At 44.4% G+C, this 20,047-nt stretch overlaps 1 protein-coding gene across 1 annotated transcript in view; it reads right to left on the minus strand.

Annotated features, from left to right (window-relative positions):
• Positions 1-5,960: 5,960 nt before the first annotated feature.
• The window catches only part of gli1 (GLI family zinc finger 1), a 70,270-nt gene continuing 56,183 nt past the window's right edge, over positions 5,961-20,047 (minus strand). Inside the window, exons 6-17 of the mRNA XM_010900956.5 lie at positions 19,399-19,531; positions 18,904-19,011; positions 18,282-18,419; positions 17,913-18,062; positions 16,487-16,651; positions 13,915-14,160; positions 13,497-13,821; positions 13,017-13,277; positions 12,148-12,395; positions 11,765-11,932; positions 9,681-10,817; positions 5,961-9,555 (exon numbers count right to left, since the gene is read on the minus strand). Of these exons, the coding sequence (XP_010899258.4) occupies positions 8,668-9,555; positions 9,681-10,817; positions 11,765-11,932; positions 12,148-12,395; positions 13,017-13,277; positions 13,497-13,821; positions 13,915-14,160; positions 16,487-16,651; positions 17,913-18,062; positions 18,282-18,419; positions 18,904-19,011; positions 19,399-19,531 (3,967 nt within the window). The 3' untranslated portion in view covers positions 5,961-8,667. The remainder of the gene's footprint in view (positions 9,556-9,680; positions 10,818-11,764; positions 11,933-12,147; positions 12,396-13,016; positions 13,278-13,496; positions 13,822-13,914; positions 14,161-16,486; positions 16,652-17,912; positions 18,063-18,281; positions 18,420-18,903; positions 19,012-19,398; positions 19,532-20,047) is intronic.

A 20,047-nucleotide genomic window follows, 5' to 3' on the forward strand; every position in this document is an offset into this window, starting at 1 on the left:
CGAGGGAGATTGACAGTTATTTTGTGTTTCGTCCATTTGCGAATAACCGCATCAACTGTTGTCACCTTCTCGCCAAGCTGCTTGGCGATGATCTTGTAGCCCAATCCAGCCTTTTGTAGGTCTACAATCTTGTCCCTGACATCCTTGGACAGCTCTTTGGTCTTGGCCATGATGGAGAGGAATCTGATTGATTGATTTGGAATCTGATTGATTGATTGCTTCTGTGGACAGGTGTGTTTTATACAGGTAATAAACTGAGATTAGGAGCACTCCCTTTAAGAGTGTGCTCCTAATCTCAGCTCATTACCTGTATAAAAGACACCTGGGAGCCAGAAATCTTTCTTATTGAGAGGGGATCAAATACTTTTTTCACTCATTAAAATGCAAATCAATTTATAACATTTTCGACATGCATTTTTCTGGATTTTTTTGGTTGTTATTCTGTCTCTCACTGTTCAAATAAACCTACCATTAAAATGATAGACTGACAATTTCTTTGTCAGTGGGCAAACATGCAAAATCAGCAGGGGATCAAATACTTTTTTCCCACACTGTACAGTCATGGCCAAAAGTATTGTTACCCTCTACACGCAACACCCTCTGGATTTCCTCGTCCAGTGCCCACACAACGGGGGCCAGAATGCAACCGCCTGGCAATATAGGCTCATCACTGGCCACCCTCTCCTCAGGACCATGAATGCGGGACAGGGCTTCGGCCTTGGCATTTTTACTACCATGTATATATGAAATGGTGAATTTGAATCTGGCGAAGTACAGGGCCCACATGACCTGGCGAGGGTTAAGTCTCTTCTCAGCTCGGAGGTATTCCAGGTTGCGGTGGTCAGTCTGCATGAGAAAAGGGTGTTTGGCCCCTTCGAGCCAGTGCCGCCACGCCATCAGGGCCTTGACTGTGGCAAACAACTCCCGATCCCCCACACTGTAGTTGCGCGCTGCAGGGGTCAGCTTTTTTCAGTAGAAGGGACAGGGTCAGAGCTTGGGGGGAGACTCTGTGCGTTGGAAGCGTCAACCTCCACCATGAAGGGCAACTCAGGATCGGGGTGAGCCAAGACGGGGGCCGAGGTGAACAGCTCCCTCAGTTTCCAGAAGGCACAGTCCGCCTCTGCCATCCAGTGGAGCTTGCTGAGCCCTTCATCAGTGAGGTGATCGGGGCTGCCCCCCTGCCACAACCCCTGATGAACCTCCGATAATAGTTGGCGAAGCCTAGGATCCGTTGTACTGCCTTAACCGTCAATTACGGCAATTACGCGCGGCATCAATGTGGTCCCTTTCCATCTCCACCCCGGCTGACAGGATTCAGTATCCAAGGAATATATCATCAATGTAAACCACCACCCCCTGTGGCAACAAGTCCCGGATGATTTCGTTGACGAATGATTGGAAGACTTTACCAAGTACTCATAATGGCCTGTGGTGGTACTGAATGCCGTTTTGTACTCCCTCTTGGATACACACCAGGTTGTAGGCACTTTGCAAGTCCAGCTTTGTGAAACAGCGCGCCCCAAGCATCTGCTCAATAACTGCGGAAAATAGAGGGAGAGGGTAGGTGAAGCATTTGGAAATGAGATTGAGCGGTCGGTAGTCGATACAGGGGCGCAAACCACCATCCTTTTTTTTGACAAAGAAGCTGCTAGCAGACGCAAATGAAGAGGAAGGGCGCATGTAAGAGCCAAATTCGTAATTCGTAATTGGTTTATTATAATTTCAATTGTGTTATACAGCGTTTAGTCCTTTAATGGTAGATTTAGTCAGAACAGTTGCACGTGCCTTATGAACAGTGGCACATGAGCTTTAAATCCAATAGAAAACTTGTGGAAAAAACAGCAGTTTTCACCCTTTAAATCTCCATTAAAATCTGAAGTGGAGCAGTTTGTACAAGAATACTAGGCCGACCCAGCAGTACAGAGGTGCAGGAAGGTCACCCACGGTTGTAGGAAGCACTGGAATGCTGTTATTTTGGTCCAAATTGTTCTATCAAATATAGAGTCTAGAGTGTCAATGCTTTTGCCAAAGCAATTTTAGTTTATTTTCTAAATTAAAAGGATACATTTGTTTCTGAAACTAAAACAAAATGATGTAATATTAACAGTGAAATAAAGATTTGTTGGGACCAAATAATTTTGTCAATATCAACTTATTTTTTAGAGACCCTAACTTTAACTATGCCACATGATTGCATGATTTCCTGATTTCACAGATGGACTAGGTTAAATCATGGAGATATAGTCAATAAAAAAAATAACACAATTAAATAAATGTGCACATACTTTACAATTGGGATTGTGTTACCAATCACACTCAAAATCATGCACAAAGGTATTTGACTTCAACTGACAAAGATACTCTGATTACAGTTACTTTGATTAGTCCTACATAAAATCATTACAAGGTGGGGGCAAGATGGTACCACTAGGATATTGCAAAGACCCATAACTGATGACAGGGCGAAGAAGAACCAAATCAGGAAGGCTAGCAAGAAACCAGTGGCAATCTAGGGCGTCATGCACATACAGCAGCATAAAGTATCGATACAGTATTACAATTAGCACCTCTCTCAGAAGACTCCTGATTACCGAACATTGCATTCACACTGGTCATTCTCAGCTGTAAACATTATGTAGAAGTTACGTTTTGCTGTAATCTTTGCATGCATTGTAGAGATATAAAGTCCTTCTTCCTTGTGACTCGTTTACTTTTACTGGCGGTTTGTTATTCTGTTTCCTGATTGTCTGATAGGTCGCTATTAGCATCTAGCAAATGAGCAAGGCTAATCGCTAAAGGTTAAGCGCTAGCTGCGGGTGGTCAATAAACACAGCATGAGGCAAGTTAGCAATCAGCGGTAAGACAAACGCTAAGGGATCCCAAGGCCTACAATCGCTGCCATACAGCTCCGGAAACAATTAAGAGACCACTGCACCTTTTACTTTCCTTTCCAAAAAAGTTGAAAAGGAAGGTTTTGAGTGAGGAACAGAGGGATTCAAATTAAGAGTCCACTGCAAATTGAACACTTCATTTCCTCTCTCAAACCTTTAACGGAGCTGTATGACACTGGGAACTCCCAGCTTATTACAACACTTGTGTGTAGTATTGAAGCCTGTATAAATTCAGCAAGAAGACACTTTCAATTCACTCAAAACCATGTGGATCAATGTTTTATTGTCTGATTAGACCACTTTCTGGATTGAATTTCTAAAGATGTTTGGTGCAAAGCCAAAATACAAAAGCATTGCCCAAAATACATAGACAGTCATGCTTGGTGGTGGCAGCGTCATGCTATGGGGCCATGCTATTCTCCTCAGAAGACGAGGGCTCAGGTCAGAATAGAGAGTATATTTTGGCAACAAACCCTCCTGCCCTCTGCCAGCAAGCTGAAATATAATAATTTGACATTTTAACATGACAAAAATCCAAAGAACCCAGGCAAATCAACCAAGGAATACCTTGCAAGATAGGAAAATCAATGTCCTGGAATGGCCTAGTCAGAGCCTGGAACACAATCCTTTTGGACATCTCTCAACTATCTAAAAAGGGCTGTGCACAGGAGACCCCTTGCAATTTCTATTAAGAACAGGCCACTGCCCCCAATGGACCACCAACAACCCCCCACCCCACCTCGAGACGCAATTTCATGACGAGGTAGAATGCCACAATTAGTCCCAAAGACTGGCATAACAGCCTCCTTACATACAGCTCCAGAAGAAATGAAGAGACCACTGCACCTTTTTCTTTCCTTTCCAAAAAAGCAAAGCTCTGAGTGAGGAACAGAAGCGTTCAATTTCCAGTGGTCTCTTAATTTTAACCCTTCTGTTCCTCACTCAGAGCTTTGCTTTTTTGGAAAGGAAAGAAAAAGGTGCAGTGGTCTCTTCATTGTTTCTGGAGCTGTATACTAAACAGTATGTACATCTCCATCACCTGTACTACACAGTATGTAATTTGACATTCAGCCCTTAACTGATTTCCGGGATATTGTTTATAATTTGCGGGCATCAGGGAGACGCTATTAAAATGCAGGAGACACCCAGAACTTGAAATGTCTGCTTAGGCAACCAGGGCTTTAAGATAAAAAAAAAAAAGATCTCAAATACTGTCATTTTTTAGATAAATATTGTTCCAAGAACTCATCCAATGTGACCAATGCAACCTGGGTCCTGGACATCTTCCTGTGCAACTGCATACAGGTCTTTCTGTGCAAACCCCAGGCTGTGAGGACTGACAATAGCAAATGCCCAAACACTCACTCTGAACACTGGGGGCCCCCAAGAGTGTGTTCTTAGCTCTCTAATGCACTTATTAACCACAACTAAGAATAAATACAAAGGGTTTTCTAAATTAATACAACTTCAAATTGATTGCGTGACTCTGCATGACAACAACAACTCCTTGATCAAGTTTGCCAATGTCACCACGATTGTAGGCTTGATAACCAACAACGATGAGTCAGCCTAAAGGGAGGAGGTAAGCAGAACTGGCATTGTGGTGCCAGGACACCAAGCTCTCCCTCAACGTCAGCAAAACAAAGGAGATGACTGTTGACTTTTGGAAGCAGAGGAGGGAACACGCCCCGATCCACATCAACAAAGCTGCAGCAGAGACAGTCAGCAGTTTCAAGTTCCTCATAACCAAGGACTTGTCCTGGGCTGTCAAGAAAGTGATAAGAAAGTCACACTACTCCTAAGATGAGCAAGGAGGTTTGGCAAGCCAGCCTGGGACCTCTCCAAATACTACTGCAACAGCATCAAGATCATCCTGACTGGCTGCATCACAGCCTAGTACAGGAGACTCTCTACACACAGTCACAACTGACGTTTAAGATGGCCCAGTAAATACAAGCAGTGCCTGAAGACGGCCTGTAGTATTATAAACACACACAGTTCATAACTGCTGCTATCACTGTTTAACGATTCATAGATTCTATGGTTTCAACTTTATCTTTGCATTATAATGTAAGTATTGTTTCCTAATGTTTTTATGCATAAAAAAAATCACCTATATTTTTTGGACAGGTATGAGGAACCTGCATGTACTTACTGTGTTGAAGGGTCCATACCTTGAGTATCCTGTTCATCCCACAAATAGAACTTGAAACTTACTCCAGAATTATGTGGTTTGAGTCAGAGGAACAACTCTGAGTGAAAGTCCAGCGACAAAGGAACAGTCTAGGGAGATCTGGCAGGCCTTTTGGCCCTGTGCACCAGGGAAAGGCCTGGGTAGCCAAGCCAGCGGAAGGACCATGGAAACAGTCAAGGTGCCAATCCCTACTGGCCCCAGTAGACCATGATGGCCAGCCCCACTGACCACACTGGATCATGTTCAGAGGCTGATGTCATTCAATGGTCACTCTCGTTTTGGTCTGCTATTACAACCACTTTATAACTGGCTTTTAAAGACAGCGGAAGGCGACATAGAAAATTTCGTATATTTTTTTTTTTAACAAATTCGCATATACGAAATGGATCGACACAAAAATCTAGAATTCTAAATAGATAAAATATTCAAAGTTGATACAATTAACAATATGGATGTTATATTTTGTGTGTTTATTTATTTAAGGGGAGGGATTGATGAAAGTCCATAATATGTTAATGTTACTTGTGTTTTACTCTGGAGAACAGGGGTGCTCCTTTGTCTTCTGGGTAAGTGGATGAAAGACAACATTTTATTCCAGGAGCTTCCTCATAGACCCTGGTATTCTCAGGTTCCCCAATAGACCTACATAAGGGGGTTTCCCTGTATTTCCATCCCTGGTTGACCGTCTATACAGAGACAGATGAGGTTACCATTTTGAATCATACTACAGGGACCTCTAGTGGCTATATGGAGACACTGCATTTACTCAGACATGGTCAATAGTGTGTGGTAGTACCATAGCTCAAGTCAATACAAACACAGTAACATTCAGTACGCTAAAATCAAGTTCTAAGAGACACTTTCAATCCATCCCAAGCTGAACACGTTTATTTTTTAACTGGTAAAATATAGTACATTTGTATAAAAATGTAGAAAATTGTACACAAAATATATCACCCGGCTGTTGTGTATATAGTAATGCTACTGTTATAGCCAATGTTGCTTAACATATTCTTCTTGCCAGCAAAACGTCTGGTTGAAAGGCAAACAGACACATCAAAACAGACAACAAAGACAGGAAAAGCAGTTGTTATACAAACCAAAACCTGTTACTTTTATACAAAACAATTCATACATTCTAAGTAACAGCACTATCAAACCATTCACATCTTGATAGCTGTGATTGCGATTATTAGTATTATTTAAAACAAATTTGTGCATTTTTGTTCCTTGAATATCGTTAGTTCAAATCGTCTTTGGTTGGTAAGTCATACACCGTTTTCTTGTTAACTAAAGGGCTTGTCAATGCTTACTCATGGCAAGGACCAGAAGTTAATCTTGACTAGTAACTCTGGGCCCTACTCCTGTAATACAAAACTACAGCAAAGCACTAGTGATATAAAACAGCATTAAAAAAAGACACCAATGCTGAAATGAAGTACAGGCAGAAGGGATCTATTGTAGCAGGTTGTAAACGTGATCTAGAAAAAACATTCAAAACAGATTTATACTACCGATCCATCATCCTCCAAAGTGAAGGTTACATAAAATCAAAGACACTCCGGCGTTCTCCCTGTAGGATAGACTAGGCCACAAAGCCAAGGAGAGAGACCCGTCCACATCCACACAATGCTACAGTCAGTGCAATGCTATGAAGCATGTTGCTAGTGTGATTCCTTTCCAGGTCATGGCCACGGACCCATTTGTTATAGAAAGACAATCTATTGACTTCCCCATTCTAGTTTACGGTGGCATAATGGTCAGGCAGTTACCTAATTTCATGGTCAGGCGGTTACCTGATATCCAATTCGCAATGAAGACCCTAAGCACATCAATGCTGTTCTGGATGTTATGCTGCGCGCTCAACCAAGAAGTCTAGACCGGAATTCCTGTGCTGCGGAAGGAACGCAATCTCTGGTCAATCACTGTGACCAAGCTCAGCTGCCAAAAGAGCACGATGAGTCAAGGCTAACCCCCCAGACCTCAACGGTGCCAACCGCAGGCTAATGGGACCCCTGGGCAAATCAAACCCTGGTTCCACAATGATGGAGCTAACAGCAAGGCTGTTGACTTTACCGCTGATCAAGGCAATTCTATTTCTATAAACTAGACTGTCTATCAGCAATTCGGAGGTCGCATAAACTCCGAAGTACCTCGATGATGCACACACGATTCATTACACATTCTGCTTAAGGTTTCATGATGGTGGAAGGCATTTAAGATCCTGCAAACTACACATTATTGTGCAGAGTTCTGTGATATTGCACCATGCAATATAAAACGTTTAATGATGTGGTACCTTTCCCCTTATGCCTCTCTCTATCTCCCACTTGCTCTCTTCCTCTATATCCTCAAGCATAACAAAGGCAATTTCTTATGTTGTTATTTTATGACTCCTGTAACTGTATAAGCTGCTTTATAAACACTTAGCTACAGTAAACATGTAATGTCTGGAGTGCAAACAAACCTGCTGTCTCAACACAAAGCCTCTTAACCATACAACAGATTCAGAGTATGAAAGAAGATTAATTCCATAAAGGCCTCTGAATGAATACTGATATGATATAACTAACGTTATCATAACATGTATGATCATAATGTTGTGTCCCTGGGAATAAAGAATTATTTTCAAAGCACTGAGGCAATTTTCACTAAACAATGTTCTTACTAAACATTCTTCCTCAGAAACAGCATTGTTCACCTCAGGTCTAGAATTGGATCTGTTGGGCTCAGAACTCCCCAAGCAGTCCATGACACAGTGGATTCCTGTCACCGCCAGCGTTGTCATGTACACAGCATATATATAAATGTGTAGCTTATTTACATTGTACCCTCTCAGCCTACACTATTGCCATATCAAACCTATGTGACTGGAATGACTGTCGCCCGAGAAATTAAATTTTCCTAGTTAGGCCGTTGACGTCATCACGGAAACAACACATCCTTGAAAAGTCCTGTGAGTTATTTTGAAACAGTTCTGCGCCACGGATGCTGAGCAGCTCCATTGTCCTCGTCTCTGGGTGCAGGAAGACCAGATACACTATACTGGTATCTGGGGTCAAGATCTAAATAGGCACAGTTGGTTCAAGTTGAAGGCCTCTAGGAGTAGCTAGGAATAGGGTGTGCAAGACCAAGAGAGAAAAGCCAAAGAGGGAGGCATTATTTAACCCAGAGCCACTGATCTAAGACCTTATAGTCTAGTCATGTGTTCTTCCATATGCACCTGTTCTAGGATGGGGTTAGGACATCAAGAAAGTCACTGGGTCTTCTGGATTTTGCTGAAAGGCCAGTGGCGTCAAATTCTGTCAATCACTGAACTGACCAGCTGATCCAAGTGTTCAGTTTAGAGGTTGACTAAATTAAACACACCTGTTTTTTCAATTCGGTTGAAGTAAAAACCTACCCCTGTTCTGGGACAAAGTGATTAGGTACTTGTCTAATCAACCACATCTGTTTCGTTAGCTATTTAGTTTAGTTGAGGCTAGAGAGTGCATCTGGGTAACTACTCTCCTTAGCCGTGGAGCTTAGCCACTCTTGGTGAGTTCTGGTTCGGCACTTGTCCTGGACAGTATTGTTCCGGTCCTAAGATAGTGTATTAAGGTACTTGTTCTCTCCAGCTAGCGAGGTCAACATGGAGGTCATGTCACCTACAGCCATGTTGGAGAGCCCAGTGGGGGGCAGGGTGATAGACGTCTGGGGGGTGGTGAGGCGGGAAGAGGTCTGAGACGAACCCCCGTGGAGAGGAGGGTTGACGGGGCTGAACGACGAGGGATCTGGGTCATCGATGATGGAGGTAAAGTCTATCTGGGCGTTGTCCAGATCTAGGTTCTCGAGAGCATTGGAAATTGGTGTGGACTCATTGGGGTATGCAAGGGATGCCGATTTATTACCCTGATGGTCCATGTGGGTCACCATGTGCGGCCGGTGCTGGTTGAGGCAGGGCCTGGTCTGCGTAGGGTCCTGGAGAGGGTGGTTGATCTGCTGGATCTGCTGCTTGTCTATGTCAGGGTGCTGCATGGAGATCTGACCGGAGTAGTACACGTTGTTGTTATTGTTTGAGGGGGAGAACATCTCTTGGTGAGGCGTCTGACGGACCGGGACCGGGGGTAGACGGACCACTCTCCTGGGGCTCGAGGTGGAGTGGACGGGGCTGAGGTGAGGAGGACTACCCAGGTACCCTCCGCCTCCTTGGGACTGAAGACTATTCTGCCTGCTGAGGGGCTTCCGGGACTGTGGGGGTCTGGGAACCACGGGGACCACCATGTCCTGGCTGTAGCAGGGGGCTGGACCTGCAGGCAGGCCCATCATGACTAAGTCTTTAGGCGGAATGGAAGAGGTTGAGCTGGGGCCATGCGCTGGGGGGCTCATCAGGTTCTGGTTGATGGCGTAGCCGGGGTAGCTTGGACCTGGGTTGGTGTAGAGGTTCTGTTGGTGTTGGTGATTGCTTTGCTGTTGCTGCATCACGGCCACCTGAATCAAATCCAATGAGATCAACATTTAGCTAAAAAGCCACCATAAATATTTCAAGCCTATTGAGCACACATTTTCTTGGGGCGGTTTCATTTACAGAACTTGAAAAGGTATGGAGAAATTACCTGTTGGGCTGTCACGTCCATGCTGTCTGACAGAGGAAGAGGTTTCCCATCCGTTCCGACCGGCCTCTGCTCCGGCTCCTGACCCCACATCAGAGCCTGCTGGGACTGCACGTAGTTCCTCACCATCATCTCCTTCACCTGCATCATGGGCGTCTGGGAGCGACCCCCGGGACCCAACCCAGTCGACCCAAGGCTGATGCCACCGCTTTGGGGGAAGGAACCCTGCTGCATAGGGGCCTGATTTTGGTTGTCCATGCCTCCTCTGAGGAAGTCGCAGCTGGGGTTGGCGGTCCTCATCATGCCTTGGGGGGTTTGACTAGGCTGGGGGTAGCCGCTCTGGGGCGACACGTGTCCCACGGCTGTGGGCGTCTGCCCTGGGTGAGGCTTCTGCTGGTGAAGGTGTTTCTGGCAGGCGTCCGGATTGGCCAGGGCCGGGTGGTACTGCTGCTGCTCTGGTTTGATGTTCACCTTGTGTTCGCCAGCAGGCCCTTGGCTGTACAGCCCCGGTTGGTTACTGTAGAGACCCTGCGTCGGGCCCTGCATGGAGGCCGGGTCCTGATATTGCATCCCAGTCTGAGTAGCTACATGAGGGGTCTGTGCCTGACTTATCTCCCCCCAGGGCCCCGCGCCGCCAACCGGGCCATTGGAGTAGTTCGGTCCGGACGGACTAAGCTGGCACGTACTGAGACTGTACTCCGTCTGTTGTAACAAGGTGTTGGACATCCCGTCGGGGTGGCTGGGTCCCCCCTGACCCACCTGGGCCTGACCCAGTCCTCTGGAAGAGACCTGGTAGAGCCCACCGTGCATGGACATCTGTCCCTGGGTCTGGTAGCCCTGCTCTGGGCATCCCAGGCTGGCGTGGTTGGGTGATAATTGGCTGGAGGGACCTCCCATGTGGTGGGACTGGTAGCCAAGGAAGCCTCTCTCTCCCTGGGGAAGCATCATGCTGTGGTCCCTGGCATCCGCGGTTCCCCCGTGGGAGTCAATCGCCATGGCCTCCATCATGACGTTCTCTGTGATACTGGGTGGCCGTGGCGAGTACATGTGGCGGGCTATGTTAGCGTCCGACCCGCAGTGATGCAGGGCGTTCCTCCGTCCCATCATGGCCACGTTGTTTAAGCTGTTGAAGCGTTGCACCTTGGAAAACAAAATCCAAATGCAAATACTCAAATACAATGCTAGAAACAACCATAAAACTGTCTTATTAGCAATGTTGTCTTGGTGCTGCACATGCACGCCTACGCAACTGTAACAGGACTATCGAGCAGAAGCACTAGATTCAACTTCATTGAGTTCACCCTAATTTGCACTATATGATAGATCAAGGTTTTTCTCAAATGTGATCAAATCAAAATAATAGCAGCAAAATTATGTCTTTGTTTTTGGTGCAAAGCCAGCACGCGTCAGAGTAAAATTCGATTAACAGTAGTACGGTAGTTAACATAGTTGTTTCCTATCAGCAAGTGAATGCACTATCTAGACCAAAGCTCATTGCGCAGCCAAGCGTGCAAAGAATTTCTTGGTATTCTTTGAAAACTCAGCAAGTTATTAGTCTAACAATCAGGAAATTATTTCTTCTCACAAGAGCAAAAAACATGCTAATTTTCAAACTGTGTTATTTTCAAACTGTGAATTTGCAAATAATAACTGGCAGAGGGTAGCCTAGAGTTTCTAATTGTCTGTACGCCCTATAGTCATATTTATTCATTTTATTGTGTAAAGTGTTTTCTTGCAACATACAACCTAATACAATGACATTTACAGTTTTGGCATATGGTGTTACACAACATGTCAAAATGTAAAGCTCCAATATAAAAACTTCACATGGACATCTAATGCTGTTTCTATGTTATTTTGTTTTGGATTTGCCTTATTTTTATAAGGATTTGCCTTATTTTTGTTGGTATGGCATTCTGACAGGCCTACTTTATGCCATTATGCTGAAAGAGCCACAATAGCCAACTGGCTACTGTCAAAAACAGTATCCTAAAAATGTATCAAAGTTTTCTCACAACAACACCAGAAATGTGGAAGTGGCATAACACTATAAGTACCAGTACTACTATAAGAAAAGCGATAACAACCTTAGGAAGGGCCTGTTGGTCTCCGCTGGAGCGAACAGGGTCGCTGGCACGCCGAGTGGCATTTCCTGGGGCTTGGTGGGGGTAGATGACCCCGGTGCCATAATCCCCCGTGTTGGCACTGTGTCTCCTTGGACCTCCCTGCTGCAGGAATGCAGGTATTGGCTGACCCTGGGGATGATAACCATAGTAATTATGATACTGTTAATAATCAACAACAACACTAATATATATCTATACAAAATAAGCCAGATCGAGAGTTGCCAAATTCTGGTAACTCTCCCAAAATTCACAGGTTTTCCAGATTTGGACATTTTGAGAATGTAAGAGTGTTGGAATTTAGCAACCCAAAGCAGATTAACAATCAAACGTCCATAACAAAATACCTGATAGTCGCTGAGGAAACCTCGTCTCCCGGTTGTCCCTGTTCCTTGTTCCATATTAGGAAGCGGAGTAGGGGGTGGGCCACCAGTTGCTGCTGCATATTTTGCTTTCAAGCTGTACTGCTGAGCAGGTGTTAGACTAGGCAAACCTGGCAACCCTCCTCCGCCTCCAACACCATGGCAGGGCCCCCCTTGGCGAATAGTCTCAGGCGAGAGGGGGTCACCTCCTCCCTGGTCAGGACCTAGGAACCCTTAATTCACAGTTATTCGACAGAATTAGATATTGAATGGCCAAATTGTGTATTTTTTCAAATGGCTGCATGAATCCCCAGAAGATGCCACTTGAATGAATTAAAACACTTGTTTCCAAAGTGGTCATCAATGGTTAAAGACATTTAAATGTTTTCAGTCAATCAGCACTAGAGTGAAATACATTACAGCATTCTTCTTAAGACAGCTATATTTGACAGCATATCACCACCATAACAAGTACGCTTTCCCCCCAGTAGTTATCTGAAAAGTATTTTCCTACTAGCACCAACTTTGCAGATACCTACTTCGTTGAAAGAAAACCATTTTATCCAAAATTATCCAAACTTTATCCAAAACATTGGATACATTATTTGTCAGAAACTACAATGAATGAAATTGGGGCCATGACTGTTCAGGGCCTCTGAAACTCTCCCAGTATGCTATGGAGATTTCAGTGCCTCCCACCTTGCTTGAATGCCATCCTTAGGGTGGACAGAAATATTAAAGTGTGTCCTATAAACCATGTTTGATTGATGCAGGGTATATTTTAATGCACCCATCAAACCAAGATGGTAGTTAATGATTACAAGTAGACAAAGCTACAAAATAAAAAATATTACCTCCTCCATTTCCTACTCCTCCTAACTGGGAGACCTCACTTGATCGCCGGCTGGAGAGGTAGGGGGAGACCATGGAAGACCGACGGCTCACTGTGTATGCAGAACTTAGGCTGCTAGTGCCACTCCCCCTCCGGTCGTTGATAGGACAGGACATGCCAGAGGGTCCGCCTCCCAGCTCGTGATTGGACAGTTCCATGACACGGCGGTTGGAGAGGAGGGGCGAGGGAGCACACATCCCTCCCATCATCTCACCTTGTCCGCCTGGAGAAACAAGACCGGATGAGAATTGCCAGGTGACCAAGCTTTGCTGCATGGTGCAAAAGTTTTAGTTAGCTGTACTCTTCAAAGACTTTTCAATAAAAAAAACGAATTATTGTAAAACCAAGCTGAGCGCATAGGGTATTAGTAATAAATTGTCCTTTACATAGGATTTGTAGCTGTTTAAAGTACCATTATTCATCCAGGAGCAACTTTATATACCTGAGAGTGCTGGTAGCTTGTTAGTCCCACAGCAGTGTCCAGGTGGAGTGGGCCGTCTGATCTGTTTGAGCTTGTCTATCTTCAAGTTCTCCAGTCTCTTTAGGGCCTGAGCCGACATGCCCCCCATCCCGGCGGTGCCTGGCCCTCCTCTGGTCGCCTCGCCTCCCCCCCCCCCAGCCCCACCGTCCTCCAGAGCAGTCAGGTCCTCCAGACTGCCAGCGGCGTTCAGGTTCATCTCCACACCACTGTCATTGTTGTTGGCACTACCAAGTGGAGAGCGTTCACTGCTGCAGGACGACTGCCCACCCGGACTAGGCTGAGACTTCTGGGGGGACAGACATAGAATAATCTAGTCTAATTCAAGTAGCTTTAAACGTTAAAAAGACAAAGACTTCTCAGCTATCTGGTCTAAACTCACAAGAGCAGATTCAGGCACCAAAAGTTTACAGTCCCCTCTTCTTCCAGCCTCCTCCTTCTCCAGCAGCAGTTCACCAGATTGTCCACTAGGGGTTAGTGAAGAGCCAGGTGGCCTTGGCCCAGTGTCTCCTCTGTGCTTCTTGGTGATGTGAGCCTCAGGGCCGTGGACTGTCTTCACATGCTTCCGCAGAGAACTAGGGTCTGTGTAGCGTTTCGTACATCCAAGGATCTTACACACATAAGGCTTCTGTAATTGGACAGGACACAACTTGTATTCAGGCAAATATGAGGCATTTCTAATCATTTGAAATAATTTCTCTAATGATGTGAAATATATTATGTAATCATTAGCAAATGATCATTCACCAGCAAATCATTTTTGCACTGTTATATCTGAAAATGTCCATAATATGTCTTCATAATAGTGGACTGAAAGTGTTTCAAAACATTTATTCAGTATAAATGATCTTGGGTGCCTTCAAAACACATTTTAAAATGCTGAATTTCTATTGGGTAATAGAAGCTAGAACCGTCATTCCTAGTTGTTAAACTACCCATCTCATCAAGGGTGGATTTGACAAGTAAGGAATAATTGTGGCATTTAAATCACTATAAAATCACTGTTAAATATATTTAAAATATAGTTTTGACAGTTTTGGTAAGATGGTTGACCAAAAGTGAAACTAAAAATGACTTGCGCTGTGGGTGCAAGTTAGTTTTATAATGGACATTCGGTTAATAACTGAAGCTGAATGTAATGCCAAATGCTGCTGCCGCAATTCCCCCCGCTTTCACACAGAATATATTCTACATACTGATTTGTTAAACTCTATAACAATGCACAGGGGTTCAACAGCGCATGGCTGAGAGGACCACGTTTCGGGCCCTGAGAAGTAACACTAAATGCCCACCTCCTGGTAACCGAGATAATACAATTTAAGCAAATGTTCTGCAGGTTGACACATTCTGGCGTATATCAACCTATAAACATATTCTATGGAACACTTGGCAAAAGTGTGTTTAATCTGCTGTTGTTGTTGTTGATAGTATTTCTTTAAATAACAGTTTGACTCTCTTTGCCGGACATTTATTAATTATTTCTGGTAGATTCCACGATTCTCTCGTCTTTTCACTTGATGAAAAAGTTAGTCATGTCACCTTTATTGATAGTTATTGTATCAATGTCATTCACGTGTGAAAGAAAAAAGTCAGTTATTTTGCCATAAAAGAAAAAAATACATTCTTATGCCATGAAATAGCTTTGGCAGACTTGATAGAAATTTCTAAATTCTTATGACTATTCCAGGACGTTAGTAGATACTGGTGAAGCCTATTACTGGCTAATACGCTGTTAAAACGGCCAATGGTAAACGCCATACATAGACGCTATTTGTGGTGGAGGTAAACTTAGTAAGAAATGATGCTACCAGTTAGAGGAAGTGTGATTGAGTGATAGTATGCACCTCATTAGAGTGAGTGTGATTGAGTGATAGTATGCACCTCATTAGAGTGAGTGTGATTGAGTGATAGTATGCACCTCATTGGTGTGAGTGTGATTGAGTGATAGTATGCACCTCATTAGAGTGAGTGTGATTGACTGATAGTATGTACCTCATTAGAGTGAGTGTGATTGAGTGATAGTATGCACCTCATTGGTGTGAGTGTGATTGAGTGATAGTATGCACCTCATTGGTGTGAATGTGATTGAGTGATAGTATGCACCTCATTAGAGTGAGTGTGATTGAGTGATAGTATGCACCTCATTGGTGTGAGTGTGATTGAGTGATAGTATGCACCTCATTGGTGTGAGTGTGATTGAGTGATAGTATGCACCTCATTGGTGTGAGTGTGATTGAGTGATAGTATGCACCTCATTGGTGTGAGTGTGATTGAGTGATAGCATGCACCTCATTGGTGTGAGTGTGATTGAGTGATAGTATGCACCTCATTGGTGTGAGTGTGATTGACTGATAGTATGTACCTCATTAGAGTGAGTGTGATTGACTGATAGTATGCACCTCATTAGAGTGAGTGTGATTGAGTGATAGTATGCACCTCATTGGTGTGAGTGTGATTGAGTGATAGTATGCACCTCATTAGAGTGAGTGTGATTGAGTGATAGTATGCACCTCATTGGTGTGAGTGTGATTGAGTGATAGTATGCACCTCATTGGTGTGAGTGTGATTGAGTGATAGTATGCACCTCATTAGAGTGAGTGTGATTGAGTGATAGTATGCACCTCATTGGTGTGAGTGTGATTGAGTGATAGTATGCACCTCATTAGAGTGAGTGTGATTGAGTGATAGTATGCACCTCATTGGAGTGAGTGTGATTGAGTGATAGTATGCACCTCATTGGAGTGAGTGTGATTGAGTGATAGTATGCACCTCATTGGAGTGAGTGTGATTGAGTGATAGTATGCACCTCATTGGAGTGAGTGTGATTGAGTGATAGTATGCACCTCATTGGAGTGAGTGTGATTGAGTGATAGTATGCACCTCATTGGAGTGAGTGTGATTGAGTGATAGTATGCACCTCATTGGAGTGAGTGTGATTGAGTGATAGTATGCACCTCATTGGAGTGTGTGCGGTTCTGGTGCTTGGCTCTGTCTGAGGCGTTGGAGAAGGCTTTGTTACATCCCTCATGTTCACAGACGTATGGCTTCTCCCCCGTGTGGGACCGCAGGTGTGTCTTCAGGTTCTCCAGACGAGAGTAGGCTTTATTACAGCCCTCAAACTGAAACAACACAGAAAACACACATTTTACTTAAGTCGAGAATTACAGCTTTCAACCTGAAACAAATTCACAGTGTTATAACACCCCTTACATCAAGTAACCCTATGGTATTATCTTGAAACTGAAACAATAGGATGATCTTAGTGAAGCCCTTAAACTTAAAACACCCAAAACACAAAATAAACCCGCTTCCTAACCCAAAATGCTGAATTAGTCTTAGAGCTGTGGTTTATGTAAGCAATAAAGCACAAGGGAGTGTGGTATATGGCCAACAGACCATGGATTAGAGCTATTCTTAGGTAAAACATGATGCAATGTCATACCCATGGTATACAGTCTCTTATACCATGGGTATCAGCCAGATTGAAACCACTCGGTTTATAAGAGACCATATACCATGGGTATGGTATAATAGTTTATATTAGCAATAAGGTATCCAATGTGTGTTATTGCCAGCATGCCATGGTTAATTGGTGTATCCAGGCATTCTGCAACATGTCTCCTGCATGACAGTGATGCACCCAGGTTTGAGCAGCGCCACCCATTCTTCTGTATCAGCCAATCAAATAAAAAACTGGATCGGTGCAAGCATGCTCCAGGTAAAAGAACCATAACCCTAATCTTTAACCAAACATTACCTCTAAAATAGGCAGCTGTTTTGAAGCTAGCTATGCAAAGTCAGCTAATTTGTTTGTAAAGATAACATTTTACATTGAAATTCATTCGGCAGACATTCTCATCCATAGTGACTTATACATTTTGGGTGTGTTTATGAGATAAAATGACAAAAAAAATAATCTATAACCGCTAGGCTGACTGCTACATGCCTGCTGCCTCCTGATAACAAACCAGTAAAGAAGCTTATACCTTATTGTAATATTTGAATTTCATTGGCTGATGCGGAAGAATGGGCGAAGCTGCTTAAACATCAGTGTGTGTGTGTGAGGCAACAGTGTCCCCAAGGCACATTCCAGGGCCTAAGAACAGCTCTTACCCAAGGGATACTGGCCAAACACCATTGTGCCTTTTTGCTTAATTACAACAATGCTCGAACAAAAAAAACTTAGACAAAAAGTATTTTTAACAAAATCTTTCATTCAAGCCATATACGTGTACTGTGAGTATTCTACCTGTAGAGGACATCTCGCTCTCAAACTGAGCTTTGAATTAGAAATGTGTTGCATTTCAAGTGTGGATTAGTGCACTGATCTACTTCAAAGGTCAGTTTGAGAGAGAGATCAGGACCCAGCAGAATACTCACAGTGCACCGATGTGGTTTCTCCCCTGTGTGCCTTCGCATGTGAACCACCAGCATGTACTGGGCCTTGAAGGGCCGCTGCTCCCGGGAACACTCCTGCCAGTGGCACACAAACTCCTTCTTCTCACCGTGGATGTGCTCGTTGTTGATGTGCTGTGGAAAAACAGAAAGAGTTATCCATGTCGTGGTGCTGAAACACTGTGTCAAGAGCGGCTCTCGAAAAACAGTGGAGGCCGCGTTTCTGAAGGAACTCAACCCCTCCCCACCCTCCATGATTGTAGGGTAAATCTCTGGGACCTTACTATTCCTGGGGCCTGTGTGTTTTCCCAGGGCAAGTCGCAGGGTTAGCAAAAACCTCTGTCCTCTACTCACATGCACTAACTGTTCCTGGGTGTCAAACTCCTTGCTGCAGCTCTCCCAGTGGCAGTTGGTCTCGTAGATCGCCTCCGGCTCCGGTTTCTCCTCCTTGTCTAGGTCATCCCTGCCGTCAAGGAGACCCATGAGTGGATCCTGGGTAGAGGTCAAGGGGTATGGGGTCAGGGTTAACAACACAACAGGAAGTTCGTTCTCAGCTAGTTCTGAGATCGGTTTAACACAGTCATGTAGAAAAAGAGGCAGGACATATAGTCTAAATCTCTCACTTCAATTCAATTCACTCTCTCACACACTCTCTTCTCTTTCAAAAATGACAATCTCACACATCTGGTTAGCAAAATGGCACCAAGTTTGTTGTATGAGTGTAGGGCAGAGATGGGAAAATTTGAGGGCGGTGAGGGCAAAATATAAAATAGAATTAGGGTTAGTGGTAAAACGTTATGCTTAGTGTCAATGAGAAAAGTTGGTTAGCGAATGTTGGATAATTATTGGGAATGTTTCAGGGTTTCCACAAGGGTAGCAAAAGGTAACATTTGTCTGTGTGTGTGCGTGCGTGCCTGTGTGTGTGCGTGCCTGTGTGTGTACGTGCCTGTGTGTGCGCGCGTGTGTAGCCTGTTACCTGTGTACCAATCGAGGAAGGACTAGCAACATCTCCATCAGACCTCTCATCCAGACTTTTAATGTTAATCCCATCCATCACACTACCCAACACTGGCTCGGTCTTTAGCTGCATAGACAGAGCAATGCAAAGCACAACAGGATTACACTCAGTTATATCCACAGTATGTCTGGAACTACAATAATACTACCCAGAACCAGGCGAGTTTCTCCATCGCAACACAAGATGGTGCTTCTTAACAGATTTCATGCAGAGAAATGTAAAAAAATATATACCATCTCTGTCTTCAGATAGGTCTATCCTCAACGACATGCAGATGGGTGACAAAGTGCACTGAAGCTGTTCTGGAGGCCAAACACCTTACTGAGACACTGTGTTGGTTTTTCCTTTAATTTGTCACCCATCTGCACTTCTGTACCTGAAAACCTCTCTCTGCCGCTACATTTTTAAAGGGGCCCATAGCAGGCATCCAAAGAGATTCCTAAATAGTCTTACGTGTCCGTGTTTCGGAGTGTGAAGGCGGGGGTTGTGGGGGGGCAGCCGTGGCGGTGGGGCGTGGCAGGGGGTGTGTCCTCCATACATGGAGCTCTGCTGCCTGGACTGGTAGTTAGAGTATCCTAGGGATGGACTGCAGGAGCAGAGATGAGGGGTTAATAGGAACAGGCAACAGTCAGTGTTGCTGATTAACATGGAATTAAAGTCTGGGAAAAACAACTGTTGTTGTCGTGTCGGGTATGGCGCTTTGGTGCCTGACCTTGACAGATGTGAAGTGGGCTCCGTTAGGTCCGCAGCAGTGTAAAGTACATAGAGTATAATATAGTACATACAGTATGAACTAAGGACAGTGTGGTGCATGGCTAACCCTGAAAGCAGACAGCCTAGTGGTTCAGTGTTTTTGACGGCAAACAAAAGGTTGCTAGTTCGAATATCTGAGCTGACAAAATGAAAACAATGTACTTGGTCCCTGAGCAAGGTACTTTGACCTATCACTCCTTCTGTAAGTTATTCTGGATGAGAGCATCAGCTAAATGATCAACATGTAACAACGAGTAAATAGATTATTGTAGAGTCCTCGGCTTGCCAAAAGGCTGTTTTAGCATGAGGCCTTCATTGATGGCTTCCACCATGTACAATTGGCTTGGAC

This window comes from Esox lucius, chromosome 17 (assembly GCF_011004845.1).
Source record: "Esox lucius isolate fEsoLuc1 chromosome 17, fEsoLuc1.pri, whole genome shotgun sequence".
Lineage (NCBI taxonomy): Eukaryota > Metazoa > Chordata > Actinopteri > Esociformes > Esocidae > Esox > Esox lucius.